Source organism: Cygnus atratus, chromosome 7, assembly GCF_013377495.2.
Source record: "Cygnus atratus isolate AKBS03 ecotype Queensland, Australia chromosome 7, CAtr_DNAZoo_HiC_assembly, whole genome shotgun sequence".
NCBI lineage: Eukaryota > Metazoa > Chordata > Aves > Anseriformes > Anatidae > Cygnus > Cygnus atratus.
Genome location: NC_066368.1, coordinates 28,191,098 through 28,210,017, shown reverse-complemented (window position 1 = coordinate 28,210,017; position 18,920 = coordinate 28,191,098). Strand labels below are relative to the sequence as shown.

Here is an 18,920-nt window from a genome sequence, read left to right as displayed (position 1 = left end):
TGGCAAAAGGTGTGACTATGGCAATGGAGGACCTCTGTGAACACGAGCTGAGGACATCTTGAAGAGCGTGAGCCCACAACGCTATAAATAAACGTTTATAGTGGTATTTTGTTTTCCTTCTCCTGAGGATCAGAAGCTGTTTCCAAACCAAGTAGTCCTATAGCTGCCCAGTGCAGCCTCGTGTCTGTGTTTCCTGAGGTAAATAATGGGTAAATAATCAAATAACGAGTAAATAACGAAAGGGGAGAGCGTGGCTCCTGCTTTACATCCCTCGTGATGCTCCCAGCCCTTCCTGGGTCAGCTGCTGTAACACCGGCACTAGTGGGTCTGAGTGCAAGAGCGGCTGTGGGGGGCTTCCCTGTCCCCGGACGTGCTCTGGCTCCTGCCAGACCACGTTACCCCGCTTTGCTGCCGCCGGGGGACCCTCCTGCGCCCCCGGCACCGGGCTGGGGGCCGCGCCGTCCCCTCGACGCTGCTGAGGGGGTAAAACTGCCCGCCCGCCTCACGAGCCCGGCCGCGAACCAAGCGGGCGCACGGTGCGGTTGACGCGCCCGGCCGCGCCGATTCTCCGGAGCGGCAGAAGCCGCCTTTCGGGCTCGCTTTGGCGCCGCGGCGGCGGCGGACGCTGATTGGCCGCTTTGAATCGTCCCGGCGCCGCGCCATTGGCGGGGGGGCGGCGGAGGCGCCGCGCGGCCATTTCGAATGCGCAGCGCCCGCCGCGCGTCAGGCGGAGGAGGCGCGGCCCGGCCTGGAGCGGAGCGCGGCGGGACCCGGCGGCGGCTCCTCAGGTGGGCGCCGGGGCCGCGGTAACGGCAACGGCCGGGGCTCCGCCTCGGGCCCCCCTCGCTGCCGCAGGCACGCCCGGGCCCGCCGCGCTTCCCGCTGGGCCCCGGCGGCAGCAGCAGTTACCGGGCGGCGTTCCGGTTGCTTGGTCTGTGCCGAGGCGCCGGCTGCTCACGCGCGTTCCCTTTTCTCTCTCCGTTTCAGGCACAGCCGCAGCGATGGACGAGTACACCAAAATAGAGAAGATCGGGGAAGGTGGGTGCGGAGAGCCGCGAGCCTCGTGCTGCTCTACGCCGTACCGCGTGTCGCGGGGGTTACGCGCTCTAGCTATGGGGGAGCTACTGAAATCTAGCTAAACTGCACAATGAGCCCGCGGGTGTCCTGGTTTCGGCTAGGATAGAGTTAATTTCCCTCTTAGTAGCCGGTAGGGTGCTGCGTTTGGGATTTAGGATGAGAATAACGTCGATACCACGCTGTCGTTTTAATCGTTGCAGAGCAGTGGTCACACCAAGCCAAGGACTTTTCAGGTTCTGGCTCTGTCCTGCCAGCGAGCAGGCTGGGGGTGCAGCGGGAGCTGGGAGGGGACAGACCCAGGACAGCTGACCCCAGCTGGCCAAAGGGGTATTCCTTACTATGGAATGTGTGGTGCTCAGCTGCCGGCCGGGTTACACCACAACGAGGGTTGACTGAAGTAGCTGTCTCTCTGTAAATGCTCTCCGAATGCCTTTCCTCTGAAGGTGACATGGTCTGCTTGAAACAGTTGATCATTGCTGAGAGGCAGCTACCTTCTGCAGTGGCTAATGCTATAACTTTCCTCTCTGAGGCTTGAAATCAGCTTTTGGGTTTGGGAAGCTGCTTAGGTTGCTCCTGAAATGACTCTGTGTGGCGTACTTTTGTCTGGAGCTGCTGGTAAGGAGCAGTGCTTTGAGTGCCTTTGCTGGGATTATGTCCTGTCACTGCACTTGTCCAGGGAAAGGCTACATCATAAACTTTTGTGTAGAAGTGAACTTTAAATAAATATGTCAACTTACTACTTACACTGTACTGTAAAAGAAGATTGCTTTGATGCAGATGTTAGTCACGACCTCTTGTTCACCAAAAACCTGTCCATTGTTAAATGTAGGAGCTGGTGTCTATTTAATGCTTTAGCTTTATCTATGCTTGAGTTTGCAGTACGTTGTTCTGAGAAGCCTCTAAATGAATTGCAAAACACGGGCTAAGAGCTTACAAGGTGCTTCGTAACCGAAGCCTTGTGTGTGAATCTTTCTTCCTGAAAGAAACCAGTTTGAGTTTATCTGAGGAATTCATGTTTCAAGAAGGGTAAAAAGAGGATACTTAAGCTGGCTTGGTTTGAGGGTTCTACTTCTCTGATGAATGATAACTAAAATTTTTGATTTGAGATTTACCACTGGCTCCAATTTTAGCTTCTGCTGAGACCTCCAGCACTACCCTCTCTCCTGCACTGAGGATTGTGCTAGAGGTATTACTACAGATCCGGCCAATGGGTGGATAGATCTTTGCAGAGGGAGCACTGTTATATTTTTGGCAGCTAAACCTTTAACCTCTTAATATGATATCAAAAACACAACTGGCTTTAATACCCTGGGCATGAGGAGGTACAGTGATCCTGTTTGAAAATTAATTGACCCAAAATTTGAGTAATACCTAATTTTACAACTACATCTTCAAATATTACACCTGCGCTATGTGCCTTGTCCTAACAAATTAATACTGTTTATGCGTGGTGTGCTTTAAATAAACACCTATTGCATGGTTAAAATACAAAAGCAAAGTAATAGTTTGTAATCAAGCCAAATAACTAAGCAAAAAATACTTGGTTGCAAGGACTCTTGCCTATATTATCAATTCTCATTTGCACTGTTTTATCTGCACCTGAAACTGGGATTTCGTGCATGCATTTCACTGTTTGTTTGTTCAGGTACCTATGGCGTTGTGTATAAAGGTCGGCACAAAACTACAGGCCAAGTGGTTGCAATGAAGAAAATACGTCTAGAAAATGAGGAGGAAGGTGTTCCAAGTACTGCTATCCGAGAAATTTCCTTATTAAAAGAGCTGCAACATCCCAATATAGTCTGGTATGCATATACTGGTATTTAGCTAAATTCTTTGCGGGGCACTAGGTCTCTCTTCAGATAAGAAATGATTTTTCCACTGTTCCCATGAAGTGAGAGTTAGTCTATTTGCCTGTTTGCTGTGAAGCAGACACTATATTATACTATAGTCCCAAATTCGGTGTTTATGCCAGGTTTTAATTAAGACTTCCTTCTGCTGCCCCTTTCCATTCTAAGAATTGAACAAATCTTTGTTGGCTTTTGTAATTTATGTTAATTATCTTTAGAATGGAGACAGTGTACTTCATGAAAACCGTTTAAAGCTATTTCTTTAGCCAGTCTCATAAGGTTATTTGCCATCTTGGAACAGATCGTCTGACCTTGGTGTCCTTATGTGAGCCTCTGTCATCAATCACTTCCTTGCTGTTTTGTAGCAGAGCTTTAGGCATTGCATTATAACGCTGACATAGCTGGCACATCTGAACTACGCCTGAAGTTTCCGTCAGTGGCTACCCAATTTGAAGAATTGGTTGCAGCTATTGTATTCTCCACGCAATATTTACTTGCTCTTTAATGCAGCAAGATACCTTAGATTTAATGTGACTTGAAACTGGCCACACTCCAGTTGGGTAGTGTCTCAATGTATGTATACATGCATCTAGGAACTCTTATAACCTGTTAAGGATGGAGGAGGTGCACTTAAACCTGCACAAGTCCTGCTGCACCTAGTAGGTTCCTATTCTAATGTAGAGTCCTTAAACTCTTCTAGTAGTTCAGGCGCTGCTGTAGTAAGCCAGCTTTTAATGGAAGCTAACCACGAAAACCCCACATCTTTTTAAAAAGAAACTGCATTTTTTTCCTCGGTCTTCCCATGTCTCATACGAGGCATGAGGGAACATAAGTTTAAGAGGAAATATATAGGGTGTTTGACACAGTTTCAGATGTACTTGATTTTTCCAAACAACAGTGCAACTCACTAAGTCTGTAACATTTGAAGACTGAAAGCTTTGTAAGATTTTCATATTAGGAGTCTAGAAATGTCAGCTTGTGTCCCTGTTGAGAGGGGAAATGTAACAGTGAGTCTGTGCACTTTGCAATGGAGTTGACTGTTTACTCAATTTTTAGTCTTCAGGATGTTCTTATGCAGGATTCAAGACTGTACCTCATTTTTGAATTCCTTTCCATGGATCTTAAGAAATACTTGGATACTATTCCATCTGGACAGTATTTGGATCGTTCACGTGTTAAGGTAATGAGGATAATTTTTTAATGTAATATATAAGTTAAAAAAGATGGACCTACAAAGCTATAAGCAACTCTTGATTCTTAATTCCTTGAGGAGAAATGAAAGGTTAAAGAAGCAGCTGTGGATAATAGAATCTTTTAAAAAGAATTCTGCTCTCAAGTGCAACTTCATTCTTTCAATTATGGAATTAAACTGGCTTAAATGAAAGTAAACACTTAATTTGTGTGGGTTTAAGATTGATTTTAACTCAATATCTGCAATGCTTTGGATCTCTTTCCTATTCCTGTGGGGAGACCTGACATAAGGAAACAGCTTGATGTTGCAGAACTGTTAACTTGCAGTGAAGGTTATAGTGTGTTTTTTTTTTTTTTTTTCCTCCCACTTCATCCTGTCTACAGAGTTACCTGTATCAAATCTTGCAAGGTATTGTCTTCTGCCATTCAAGACGAGTTCTGCACAGAGACTTAAAGCCTCAGAATCTTCTAATAGATGACAAGGGAGTGATTAAACTGGCAGACTTTGGGTTGGCTCGAGCCTTTGGAATTCCAGTGCGGGTATACACTCATGAAGTAAGTTGGAACATCCTTTTGGTGAGTTGGACTATGCTTACTAGCTTCCTGGTTATGACTATGAAACAGCTGAAAATAGAATTGTGGAGCTTTTAAAGTTGTTATAAACTGGCTGTATTATGTTTTACCTGATGGCTTTACAGCTTTCTGACTGTATTTTACTCTGAAATGCTAATGCATCTTACGAATTCCACTGATACCTTGACAGTGAATCAGATAGGCCAGAGTGGCTGCGTATGCTTCCTGCTCTTTCAGGAGTTCAGGCAAATGTTTTTATAGGGTTTGTTACCCTTATTTGCTTCAAACATCACTTACAAACGTTTTCACTGAAACATTGCACTGGCAATTATTTTAACTAAAAAACTGTGAATGCTCCTTAATAATGAGTCATTGTGCTTACAGTCGATTAGAGGACCCAATTCTATAAACTGTTTAAAAAATACCCTTGTTCAACAGGTAGTGACGCTGTGGTACAGGTCTCCAGAGGTATTGCTAGGATCTGCTCGTTACTCTACTCCTGTAGATATATGGAGCATAGGTACCATATTTGCTGAGCTGGCAACTAAAAAGCCACTTTTCCATGGGGACTCAGAGATTGACCAGCTCTTCAGAATCTTCAGGTATGTCAGGCTGGACCTTTCCCTTGCTTGTGCTGTATTGCAGAAGAGTGCTGTGCACTTAATAAAATCATAAGAGTGCACGCAGTTTTCAGACTAGACTGATCAGTATTTTGCTTGTGCTTGCACAGAGCTTTAGGGACGCCCAACAATGAAGTATGGCCTGATGTGGAGTCCCTGCAAGACTACAAAAACACGTTCCCCAAATGGAAACCTGGCAGCCTGGAAACACACGTCAAAAACTTAGATGAAGATGGGCTTGATCTGCTGTCTGTAAGTAGTCTGTCTTAAACTGCCTGTAAGGAAACTGAGCAGGTAGTTTCAAATACTCTAGAATGTCTGCAGCCATGCTAATCGGTCTTGATAGAATGGAGATTATGGAGATCTTCAAATGCCATCAGCAGTTGTACGGGCAGTCATTCTCACAAACCTGGTACCTGATGTGAAATTGACTTGTTTTTCCATAATAGCAAACTTGATTTGGACTACTAGACTATAATTTTATTTTCATTAAGCTGTTTTGTCCTAGCTTGTTTTATACTGATAAGCCAGGTGCAACTTGAAAGTGAGGATGAAGTTCTACAAACATCAGATCTAACTAAAAGCTCCTGCCCAAAAACTGTAGCTGTCACCCTCTTGGTGCCAGCCCTAATTGTGATGTGGTTGCATGACTGCTCATCTAGTTGGAAATATTTTCTCCTGTGTGGCAGCATGTGGATTAATTGTGGCTGGCTCATCTTCATTCATCTTTCCTGGTGGTCTTAATTGACTAGAGATGGAAGCGGCTGGATTTATTGATTAGCCGTGAAACCAGAGGCTAAGTTCACATCAGTCTGTAGTGTCTGTGTCAGTTGCCTTTCAATATCAAGCTAGAGATTTTAGCTGTGATGGGTTAACTCAACTGGCGTATTTTGTGGCTACTTTATAGTTTCATGGCCATACTGTTAAACTACCAGAGCCACACTTTTACTTGACAAGTTCTTCAGTCAGACCTTTCTGTTTAGTGCTCTTCCAGCTCATGTGCTGATGCTGCACAGTAATGTAGGTCACTTCTTAGGTGTGCTTACATGCACTTGAATACAAGATACGAGACACAAGGTACACAAGATACAAGGTACAAGAATGTACCTTGGTGACTTATTGTTTGGCTCTCCTAAAGCTACACTTACACAATCCAGGTTTGCATATGGTGGGGGTGTTCTATGCATCTTAAGATAAGTCAAAACGTCTGAACTACCTTGCTACGAGGGGAATGCTGTACAGCAATTATCCTTGTAGCTGGCTCATGTTTTAAGCAGTCAGAAACAATAAAGTAGTTTATTATGTATTCTGTAGTGGTGTTACTCAGGAAGCTCAAGTGACTACAGCTTCTCACTTGTTCTTTGTGAGAACAGAGCCATGGTTCAGGCTGGCAAACTGAACAACATTTTTTAAATACATAGTTGTTTTGGACAGCTCTCTGAGGCTTATAGCAGTATTGTACAGAAATAACTGACTTAAGTTGGAAATAATTCCTCTGTGTGCACTGACAGCATCACTATTAAATCAGTTTGAAACAGAATTGCTTCTGTGATTGTATTTTGGGATGCTTGACACAGGCAAAAAAGAATTACTGAAGTGATGTTAACACTATACTAATCTCAAAGTATATTAAATTCTGTTAAGTCTTCTATAGTTTTGCCTTAAATTAATATTAAACATTTAGCTTCCCATTAATGCCTGGTAACAGTGGCATGGTTGCATTATTGGGCATCTGGAATCCATTTAAGTTTCCTATGCCACTTAAGCCTGAAGCAGGAACATAGCTTTGAAGGCAACAAAAATGAATAGTTCATTCTAGATTACAAGCACAGGTTATATCAATGAAAACGTTCACTTCTGCAGAATATTGCAGTTGGAAACAATAAGTAAAACAGCTAATTTTGAAAAGGGGTTGCACCATTTTTGTGTTAAAACCATCTGCTTGAGTGAGGTTGTAAGCTTAAGACATTCATGAGTTAAATAACTTCTTTGGCTAGCATTTCTAAGCAATTAATGGCAGTTACCAAAAGCTTTGGTCTGTCAGACAGATCAGATTGCTCAGAAAAGAAATGGTCACTTAAGCTATCAGCTGAAATGCTGTAGTCTTGATATTGAAGCATCCCTTTTTTTTTTTTTTTTTTTTTTTTTTTTTTTTTTTTAGGGAAATTTGCCCCTTTTTGTGATACCTTTGATATCAGTATCAGGTATGGGATACTTGTCTTCTGGGGCATAGCTATAGGGAACTCTGTTGCTTGACTTAGACCTGGGCAGGTACAAAGCTAAATCTAGAAGCACTATTGCATTTGGCAGAAGCCCTGAGAACATAAATGCAAATTCTGTAGTTTAAATCAACCTGGATGGCAAGCTCCCTGTCAGATTAAGTCCAAGGATAGTTTAATGTCAAGGTGGACTACTGGGCAGAGTAATATTGTTGTTTTTTTTTTCTGAAGTATAAATTAGTAGTGGAGATGGGGAAAAGCAACTGGTAGAATACTGATTATTTGAATTTGAAATGTATTTTCCTTTAGTAAGGACAAGTAAAATGGAAAAGACTGCAGGGGTTTTGCTGGTTTTAAGCAAGTTCTTAGCATTTAGGGGAGCCTTCTACCAGACTTGGGAAAATTTAAGGGGGCCTCTCAGGGCTGTGTAACCCATGAGGCTTGGAAGGAAGACTGCAGCATGTCAGTCTAGCTTAACTATGTCTACATGCAAGCACGTGGCTGCTCAATCAAATGAGGTAGCTTCCTACCTTTCCTCTTTTGGACCTGACTGCATGATATAAATTGTTCTGCTAGCAGTTTAAAGAAGTATCTACAACTCTCTTGCCTTTTCTAGGAAGTTCTGGGACTATTTTAGTGGCTACGGCATCCACTATTTTTTTCCTATCAACTTTATTATTGAGTTCTTCAGCTGAATTAATTAACTTTACTGAAAAGAAATCCAAGTCTTAAAACTGTTTTAAAACTTAAATCAGTTCTACCTGCTTTACATGTGCAGGTGTACTTCTGTCCTAAGTGGACCTCGTAGCTGAACAAATCACTATATATTTTAACTGTAAACAGCTGCACCACACTGAAGGGAAGCAATTTCATAACAACTTCTTATATATCAATATAACAAAACAAGTGTAGGACCACTTGTGCATTAAAAGACCATTTAAGCATTTTGGGGCTTTAACAGACTAAAATTATTGACTTAATTGAGAAGCTGATGCTAATAACAATTATTGCTGTTTGATGCCTGGTTCCGCATTTAGTAGAGCGTGTATGTTGCCCCCTGATGCAGGCATGGGCTTGGTTATTGAATATGAAAATAAATGCTTCTTCACTTTGTTATGTATTAATACCGTTCTGACTCATAGGTGGAAATGACATCTATTTCCTTGAGAAACTGTGGAACACAAGAAAAAACGTGTCTCTATGGTTACCTGATGATTACTGTGGTTAAATAATTATCTACTTAACATGATTTGAGTATACATTTCATGAGGGAGTAAGTGTTTCTTTTCCTTTTTTTTCCAGAAAATGTTGATTTATGATCCTGCAAAAAGAATTTCTGGCAAAATGGCCTTGAACCATCCATACTTCGATGACTTGGATAAATCTACCCTTCCTGCTAATCTGATTAAGAAATTCTAAACCTTTGGACTAAATCAAGCAGAGTGAAATAATTGTGATTGGTTTTACTATTAAGTCTGTCTGTAACTTTTATGTCTGTCTGTCTGTCTGCTCTAAAACTGTGGCTGTTTAGTTTGTTTTGGTTTAAGTGTTACCTAAATATAAATATTAACCTATTAGTGCTGAGTTCAAATACAGTGCAAATATCACTGCTATTAATGCAGTGAACTTTCTATAAATAAAGCTTTAAATGCAGCAAAGGACTCAACTTCTTTCCAGACTATAGGTGCTCTACAAAAGAACAGTCTTCTTCAGAATGTGCTGGTAAGGTACTGCTTATCTACGAAAGCAGGTAACTAAAACTATTAAATTTCTGGTTTTGATATGATAGGAAGTTCCTCTGAAGATCAAGCTGTTTCATTGTCATGCACAAGTGAAATTTAAGACTGACATTATACTGAATGTGCCAAATGACATATAAAATGAGATATTTTGAACTGAAGAATTGCAGATTACTACTTAAGCGAAGTAGATGGCCAAACTCATTTTAGGGTTTGCTTTTCTGAAGGTATTTGGAAAACCTTTGCTGTGTGTGCTTTTCTGTAATCTTGAAGGCCCAAGAATTTACCTAGGCATTGCGTGTTAACATGTGAATTAGCATAGTTCTAACTCTTGGAACAGGTAAGGTGTGTGATCTTAACTTTTACAGGGAGAGTGTCTATATACCAATGTGTAACTGATTAGCAGGGCCTCTCTCAACTGCTAGTAGTAATGCAGTTCTCATCAGATTCTTATAAAAGGCAGAGCCCTCTGGATTATACTTGAAAAGCTAATATCTTCATGTAGGAGTATGCAAGTAAATGTTGATTTAACAAGGCTGCAGTGTGAATTGTAATCATAATTTTGAGATGCTACATGTCTACAGACTCTTCCATTATTAAAGCAGGAGCTTTCTAAAGCTCCCCAGCATTTAACTATACAAGTGAGACTACTATAAAACCTTCAGACAAAATTCATGAAGCTATATACTGATAAATGATTGTACGTGATTACATTTCCAATTGCTACCTCTATTCTTGGCTTTTGTGTGCATCAATAGGGACAGGATGCCAGATTAGAAGAAAAGCAATGGAAAGAACTCTTGTGACTACAAGATTAAAAATTGTTATTTACATTAAAATAAGTTGATAGACTTAACTGTAGGCTTCCATATATAGTGTTGTAGCCGCTGTACCCTCTAGTTGTGGGATGTCACATCTGTCAAGTTTTACTGAGTCTAAGCACCATGGAGCTCTTATACTTTCTGGCTTAGGGCCAAAGCTTGCAGCAAAGTGTGGAATAGTAATGAAGGTGTTTAAGTTTCTAAATCAGGCATGTGAAAGGAGTAATACAGACTTCAAAAATAGTGAACTTTGAAAGTCTTTCCTACGGATACTGAGGAATGAGACTTTGAAACAAAAGCAGTGGAGAAAACATCCTGTCACTTGGCTGTTTATTATTGTCTATTTATGAGTAGCTGAAAGTATTAGTGTTAGACCTAGTTTTTGTCAACAAGTTGCATTGTAAGATGTAAATACCGGCTGGGGGGTCAGCATTGTTCTGCAGGATGGTTCTTAATCTCCCATCTAGAGGTCTCTGGATACTGTCACGTTAATGGAATCATTTAGCAGTAGACAGTCGAAAAGGAGTGACTTTTTTTTTTGAAATTGCTTTTATGGAAAGTTACCTCTTAATTGACGGTAGATGGGAAGAAGATTGCTATGGCTGGTTCATTTCTATTAACATCAGAGATAGGATGCAAGGCAAATTACACTAGGGGTCTCATTTGTCTGCTTTTGAGTGTAGTAACTTGATTTGAGCTTACAGGCTAACGGATAGCATTGCTGGTGCTAAATGGTTACACCAGAACAGAAAAATGAGGGGGAACCTATAGAAGACAAACACTCTAGCCAGCAACTGCTCTGAGAATCAAAAGTTAATCTCTAAATTATTATTTGGGGTCTTAACATTTGTCTCTTTGTAGTGGACAGATTTAAAGTTCTTCATGTGCTGAGAGGGAGACTTTAGGCAAACTCAGATTTTGTTGTTTGTAATACTGACAAAGCCTTATTTCTGTCATGTAAGTACAGGTGTCTATCTCAGTTTTGTGTGGTACAGTGAATGCTTTGGCCTATCCTAATAAAAAGGATGTACTAAACGTTGTACTAAATTTGTACTAATTTGTACTAAAATTGTACTAATGTACTAAAATATTGCTGTTTAAAAAAGCTGTGAGCCTGAAACTTTTGTTTACCCAAGTACTGTTATGACTGGTGATGTAACAGTTCATTCAGAGCTGCAATGGTAGCTATTTTAGTATTCCTAGCAAACAGGACAGGGAAATGAGTGTTATGCCATCTACCTGTCTGAGCTCAGATATGGTGATATCATACCCAATGACAACTCATTTTAGTAGCTCTGTTCTGAAATATAGTACACATTTCAGTGATGCAAATAATTTGCATTAAAAAAAAAAAACTATACTGCATAACTGTCCTGCTGTCCAGACCTAGTATGTGAAAAGCTTGTGATGCTGAAATTTCAGCCATCTGAACTGACTCTTTATGCTGGCGAAAACAGGAGGTGCTTTGCTATTATTATGCGGATAATAATTGGCAGCCCTATTTATTGATAGTGCTTTGGCTGTGAATTGGGAGAACTGTATTGCTACAGTACATTACTTTTGTCCTTTAGTTGAGGCCATCGTAGTGCTTGGCAGGGTTTCACTGGTTCATAATCTTTTATTAGGGCATTTAGACAATTGAATTGTACTAAACTAACAGTTGGATATGGGCCCAGCAAGCAATAGCCAGCATATTTCTCATAGCTGCAGACAATGTTCTCTATTTTAAGGTAATCGTTCTCTACCTTTCCTGAAGCGACTTGGAGCTCATGTATTGTTTGCTTCCCCACTGAATTCACAGTGGACTTAGTCCTAAGTTGCTTAGTAATTAAGTTATGAAATGCCAATTTGCTATTCTTACTAGTAGGCAATATAACTGTTGAATTTAAAGCTGCCTTTAACGGCTTATATAGTGACAGAACACCTGTTAAAGACCCACAGGTTTGCAATATAGTTTTTAATGTGAGAACTGAGGTGTGTGTATGTGAGGAGACTATTTAAAAGCGGTCTGGTCTTGGTTGAAATAAAGTTCCATAATGTTGCATCAGTATTGTGGCAGCTGGTCAATAATGTTTTCTACTTGGGTACAGGCAAATCCCAGCAGGGAATGATACTTAAATCTTTGTTTAATTAGTCTTCCATCCCATTAAAAAGTAGTGTGGATAAAAAGTTGGGGTACACAAGACTGAGATTTGGTATAGGATCAAATTAGGCTTTTGATTTTAAAAAAACAAAAAAGTTCCAAGTGCTAGCAGGCTTTGTACTTTCCAAAACAGCCAACCTACTACTGGATACTTGCAGACTGAGCTCAGCTGCTTTTATTTTAGTTGGACATAATTCATTTTAGTGAGGATATGATATACTATCTGCTCTTTGGAAATAACTGACTCTTAAAAACAGAGGTTCTGTAGTGAACAAAAGAAAACAGGAAAAACTTCACTTTCTAAATCCCTTGAACAGGGAAGCTACAGTAAAAGCTGATGTAAAGAGAAACCTATACCTTTTAATGTGCTGGTGTAGATGTCGGGGTCAGAAGGTGTCCTTCCTGGGTCAGTTTTCCTAGCAATACTTTTATGCTGTGGTGTTCTACAAATCCATCATCTTTAATTTTAACAGGTTAAGCATTCTCTGCCACAGACTTGTTTCAAACAATGCTTCATTTGTATGCTGTTCTCTTCCAGTGATTTGTCTTGTGGGTATTTTCCTATCGCTGTTTATGAACCTTTACAGCACCTGGAAATGGATCAGTGTCACTAAATACCTGTTCCTGAAATTGCTGTTAGCAAACATGCAGAACTCATCTGTTCATGCATTTTCCTTTTATCCATATTCTTTATCTCTTTACAATCCTTCGCAACTTGATCATAAATCTGGTATCCCTCTTCCTTGCTTATTTTCTTGTCCTAAATATTTTCCCTTATCATACATCAACTACTTCTCAAGCCATGTTTGATTTTGAAAATGCAAATATCTATTTAATTTTCTCACACAGGCTCTTATTATTAAAACCTGTTGGCTGTGTATTGTGTTATAAATCATACTCTGCCCAGTAGTTTAGTATGGTAGGAGATAGAATAAATTGCATGAAGGATTAAAGATAAAGGCAAGTCCAGGGAGATTAATACCTAGTACTGTCCCCTCCATAGGCTGGAATGCTCTGCATTAGTTTGTACTATCTCAGAGTAGTGGTCGGGGCCAGGCGGAGCGAGGTCTAGTGATCTGTCTGGAGAACAAAATTTTCTCAAGTTGTTTGGTTCAATGTAGTGATTTTCTCCTCACTTACAAGGGGAGAAAGGAAGAATAGGAGGGATCTGAAGGAGGAACTGGTGGATGAGAGGGGTTTTTGAAAGGAAGTAGGAGGAGGCTCAGAGCATAAGACAAAAGAAATGCAAGGAGTAGAGAGAATTCAAGAGAAAAAAGGTGATCTGAAGGTTACGGACAGAGAGGTAAGCACACATAAGAAGCTTCCTAGATACTACTTCAATGGAAAAAGCTTTCAGTTTGAGACTCACTTTCTCCTTTGAGGTCCAAACCTGTTGGAACCCTTCTAAAGGTATTGTAGCAGACTTAGTTTCTAATTTGGGGAGGAGCAGGAGAATACAACACTTTAGATCTCAGTGGCAACCAAGGGACACCTCATGGAGGGAAAAGTAGCTGTTTCTCAGAGCTGAGGCTGGAACAGCTGCCACAGCTTTTATTTACCATCCTTATGCTTTCCTTGTCCTAATGTGCCCATGTGCTGTCTTTAGCACCCATTGCAGAGGTAGTTGTCCTCTGCTTTAGCCAACTAGCTTCTTATTCACAAAGCAGTGCCTGTTTAAGGCTCAGATGTGACTGTTCTGAGCCTGGTCAGCAAGCTGCAGCTGACTTACTTGCAACCTGCTCTGTTGGCTCTATCAGACTGTCTAGTAACCTTTGATTTAAAGGATAAAAAGGAAACCACACAACCCAAACTGCAATTTACTCAACTCAAATTGTAAGGCTAAGTATGGTATCTCATCCGTATCTGTATCTTTCACTAAGTGGATTACAGTTGTACTGGAAAGGTGGGAATCTCAACCTTAGGTGCTATAGAGGTATGTTGACAACTCATGGTAATTTTTCAGTACTGGGTCAGGGCTATTCTGAATTTGATTTGCTAAAGAAAACCTTTTAACACTTTAAAGCAACTGCACTGATCATAATGGAACCAGAAGTGCATGTACTGCAACTGGCAAACTGAATTCACTGAAACACCTCTCAATTTGCTGGAAAACAAGAACAGTACCTGCTGCTTTATGCCGAGTGCAGAGTCAGTGCCAAAGGGAAGATGTTAAGGTAATGATGTGTGTGACAAGAGTAAGTAAGTTCATGATTAAAAAGATTTAATAAAATGAAGGAAAACACTGGATGCTTCTGAACAATTAAAATTAGAAAGTGTCCCTTGTGCATAAGTCAGTTTCTGGCTGAAGACTAAAGCTACTCTTAACTAAATCCAGAGAGCAGCTCAGGGACATAGCAGACTTCTAGGGGCTGAATAGGGACTGCCTTGGGACAATTCTGCAGGACAGCTGGTAAATACATGTTTGGTCTAATTCCTATGGTGCTGAAAAAAGATAGTTTGGCACTTTGCTGCTGTGGGTAAGTCTTTTTGGAGTATGTATAATCAACTTTTTTTTTCCAAGGAGGAAGAGAGTATTGAATTATTCTGACAAGCTACTAAGGATTCATGCAAATTACCTCCCCTCCTATTAATTACCTAAGGAAACCTTCCTGTTTGTCCTGCAACACGCATTACTAAGTGCTCCTTTGCTTTATATGTTGAAATATGGGGTAGATATGAGATTTATATTGGCCCAGAAGGGATAGGAAATGTACCTGCTAGTCATAAACCACTTTCAAGATATCTATTCAGTGAGATTGCAGCTGCATTTGCTGCACTTAAAATTACACTTTTAAACAGCAAATAAAACTATTCTGCAACAGATGATGGAGAACTTGCTAGCTTTCCTGTTCTTGGGGTTACTTCTGACTAGCCAGTTTTGAATGGCAGCGTTTCCTGCTTGGTGTCTGCAGACCTTCATGAAGATATGACACTGCTACTGGCTCTGTTTGATCTTATTTTGTACCTGCTTTGTAAAGACAGAGTGAGAATAAGGAGAACCCTGATATAAAGGTCATATTTGATTAAGCCTGACTATCCATTTTCATCTAAGCACCCTCACCTTATTTTTTGGCAATCCTCATCAGCTTATGGGGGCAATATAAACATTTCCCACTGCTTTGATCACTGTTTGCTCTGGTTTACATCTGCTATGTAAATAGCTGTTTTCAGGTAATGACTCTTGGTTCTGTTTGCACTGCATGTTCCTGTATAATGTAGTATTTCCTCACATGTAAATGTCAGTGGGGTAACTAACGGGTGTTTAACTGCTGTTGGGGCACATTTCTCTTCAGAATGGTCTGCTGGCTACTTCGGTATATTTTCATTGTTTGAATCAATAGCCCCAATCTGTGGTGATGCTACTGTGAACTGATTGACAGATCTCAAACATACATATCCATAAATGGCTAAACTGGAATGAAAGAATTGGAAGGGGCAGCTGGTCTTTCCTAGTTGCTAAAATGACAAGTAAGTTGTTATACACTTGAGGATCAGTGGCGTTAACAGATTAAAAATCTCCAGATCAAATAACTCCAGATCTTTAAATGTAGTACAAGCCTTTCTGCTGCTCTCTGTACAGTTTGGAGTGCCCTGCTGGAGGTGGGTTGTTTAAAAATATATTTTCCTGAACTATTTTAAGTGGTAACCTACTGAATTTCATTTTGAGAAGGTCCTGCCTACAACTCAAAATATCCAGTATGTGCAAGGCAACATGTTCTTGACTGAGAGTCAAGACTTATGATCTTGGTAACCTTCAGCATGGATCTTTAATCCTGAAGGAAAATGCTTTTCCCACGACAGTCTAGACTCACTTAGCAAGCACCACCCGTGGGTCTCTAATCCAAGAAGGCTAAAGGAGCTTCCCTCATTTGGTTCACTCTGCATCTATTGCTTTTCTTTGTGTAAGACTAACTATCACTCTTCCTGCCAATTACTGGTCTTCCAGCAATGTTATTTTTGCTTTTAAAAGAAGAAAAAAAGATTTAGTGCTTGTCATTCAAAGTCCATTCAGTGCTATTTTTCTTCCCCTCAGCTATCTGAGTCTATTGACTTAAGAGATATCAGAGATGGAGCTTTTACAAGGCCATTCTCCTTGACAGTGATTAGAGGAAGATCATCATAAGCAAGCCAAGGGCGCTCTCTGTGTGGCTTCCAACAGAGACTCGAGATGATGATGAGGGTTATCTACCTCAGGCGGTTGTCTCATGTGAGCATTTTGATTCAGTAATATCAGAGGAAAGCTCAGGCTCTAAAATGCTCCCAATTGGTGGCATAAGGGGATAAAAGGAAAGGTCAGTCCTTTTCACCCTGTAGACTCTCTTAATGGATCATGCAGTGAACAGCTTACTGCTGTGACCTAGCAGGTCTTCAGACACCTGTGGGGATCAGAAAGGATTTGACTACTTGAAGGAAGGCAGGAAAAGCTTAAGTATCTGTTAGTCCCTCTTCACAGGTCAACTTTGGTTGCTTCCTACAGGATCTGGACGTTTGTGTCATCTTAGTTTGGTTGCTCATCTTGTGTGAGCAAGTCCCTGAGCTTCGAAGCACCATTTCAACCCCTTGATGTGTGAACTGTGGACAGTAGTGTAAATAACTCACAGCTGAATTCAGGCTCTGAAAATATAAAGCTTTGCACTACACCCGTACTTGGCACTACCTGTTTTTCCTCCCTAACACAGGCATGTATTTTCAAAGCTGCTAAACTCACTGGCTGGAAAAAAGGGAGAAGGGTTTTCGTCTATTAGATTTCCTTGATATTAGTGTAAAACTATAATCTAAGGCTGAGGAATTACAGCTTCTGTGAATTACCTCAGCCAGCTCAGAATCTCATCTTGAGATGTGCTGGGAAGTTAATAGTTCCTCAGCATCCTTCAATAACAGGCAAAATGATGAAAGGAGGAAGCAGAACAGTGTAGAACACTGGCGAAAGGTTGAGAGTTTATTTTGCATTATCCATAAGGAAAAGTGTCATGGGGAAGCCTTTCTTAAAAGTTGTGTGAATAATAATCTTGATATTAATAGAAAAACAGTGTTTAAAAGACAGTGATTTTTTTCATCTCTTTGCAGAAATGTTTGGTACTTCAAGCACCAGTAATGACTACATTTAATTAGTATTTGGGGCTTAATATATAAATGTATGAAAATAAGAAAAACAATGGAACTGAAAGAGACATCATTTTAGATGAACTATGACAATAAACAGTAAAGCCTTGGTATGCATTTAGTATAAAGTCACCTTCTAATTTCTAAAATTGCCTTGTTTCATCTTCTTGACCACGAGGTGTCACTATGGCACCTAAATACCAGCAACAGCTCTGCAGAGGGGGAGGGAAGAAAAGAAAAGCTATCAAGAGTCTCATGGCTCCATGAAAAATTGAAGGGTATTTATTTTCTGGTAGGCAGCCAGGCTGAAAATACTATCTGAATTGAAAGCCTTTCATGAAACATCTGGGCAGTTAAATTTTGCTAACTTCAAAGATGTCCAGTACCACACTGACATACTGATTTCTTTCTTTAGTGAAAAATCACTTAGGTTAACACAAAAAAGCCTCTGTAAAACTATTTCATGCTGAAATTAATGATCAGAATTACTTCTCTTAAGAAAGTGAGTATCACAGAAGTGCCAGTCAATATAGTTAAACTGCACCAAACTCATAAACTCTCAGGAACTTGTGAGACTGTTTAGTTGTCCACAAAACAATGGCCAGTTTTGCACTGGATTTTATGAAATTTGCAAATTTAATCTCCAGATTTCCCATTCTGTATTTTGTGTGAGTAAAAGTGTGTATGTTTTGGTTTTGTAGTCTGTCATTTTCTAAGAGCTTGATTGATTCTTTGCTGGTAAAAATAAATATAAAAACTAAGCTTATAATACTGAATTTAAGGTCTTGTTTTTATGTTATTTCAGTATTCTAAATGCAAAAACTTTCATCTAAAAGCAGAACTAGGTAAAGTAGTTCCCAGATGACTTAATCCTACTGTCTGAGGCACAGGATTATATGGTCATATGCCTGGTAAAATTCACTCTGGTGCTGGTGTATGAATCATTAGGGTTTTTTCTCCTCGCAGTGTACACAGTGATGTAAAGATAAATAGCACAAATCTACACTAATAACCCTGTTCTACTCTAATAACCCTGTTCACTGAGCTGCTTGAGGTGGGAAGGCAGGTGCTAATATGTAGTATGTACTTGGATAGTTCTCCTTGGGAATGGAAAAAATTCACTAATCACTTCCCAATTCTCATTCAAGTGCTTATAATATGGTCTAGGTAAGAGTATTTTTTACACATGGATAAAGAACAAATAAATGTAAATATACAGGTGTCTTCTCTTAGGAGATGTGGCCCTGTCAAAGTACTTGTTGTGGAAAAATACTAGTTCTGCCTCTTTATAATGGGGCTTTTTCAGTGAGAGAGATGTAAAATAAATCACATGCAACATACTCATCTCACTATGTGACATCAATTCTAAGGACAGAGACTAAGTGCAAAGAAAAAGTCAGTCTTTTGTAAAACCTGTCATTGACTTAGAGTCACCATAGATCATTCTTCAATTCGTAGAAACTCTGCCAAAGACAGGCTGCGTGATTTAACTCCTACTGCTCATCTTCAGAAACCCAGCCTACAAGTCTGGCTGTGCTCCTTTCCAACAGGAGTGCTAAACCTCACGACTTTGCATGTACAACTAGA

At 40.4% G+C, this 18,920-nt stretch overlaps 1 protein-coding gene across 1 annotated transcript; it reads left to right on the top strand.

Moving 5' to 3' along the window:
- Positions 1–647: 647 nt before the first annotated feature.
- On the top strand, positions 648–9,185 carry CDK1 (cyclin dependent kinase 1). The gene is made up of 8 exons (XM_035542235.2): positions 648–788; positions 988–1,038; positions 2,723–2,879; positions 3,981–4,104; positions 4,500–4,670; positions 5,127–5,290; positions 5,419–5,560; positions 8,830–9,185. The coding sequence occupies exons 2-8, from the start codon at positions 1,002–1,004 to the stop codon at positions 8,944–8,946; spliced, it is 912 nt and encodes a 303-aa protein (XP_035398128.1). The 5' UTR covers positions 648–788; positions 988–1,001; the 3' UTR covers positions 8,947–9,185.
- Positions 9,186–18,920: the final 9,735 nt, after the last annotated feature.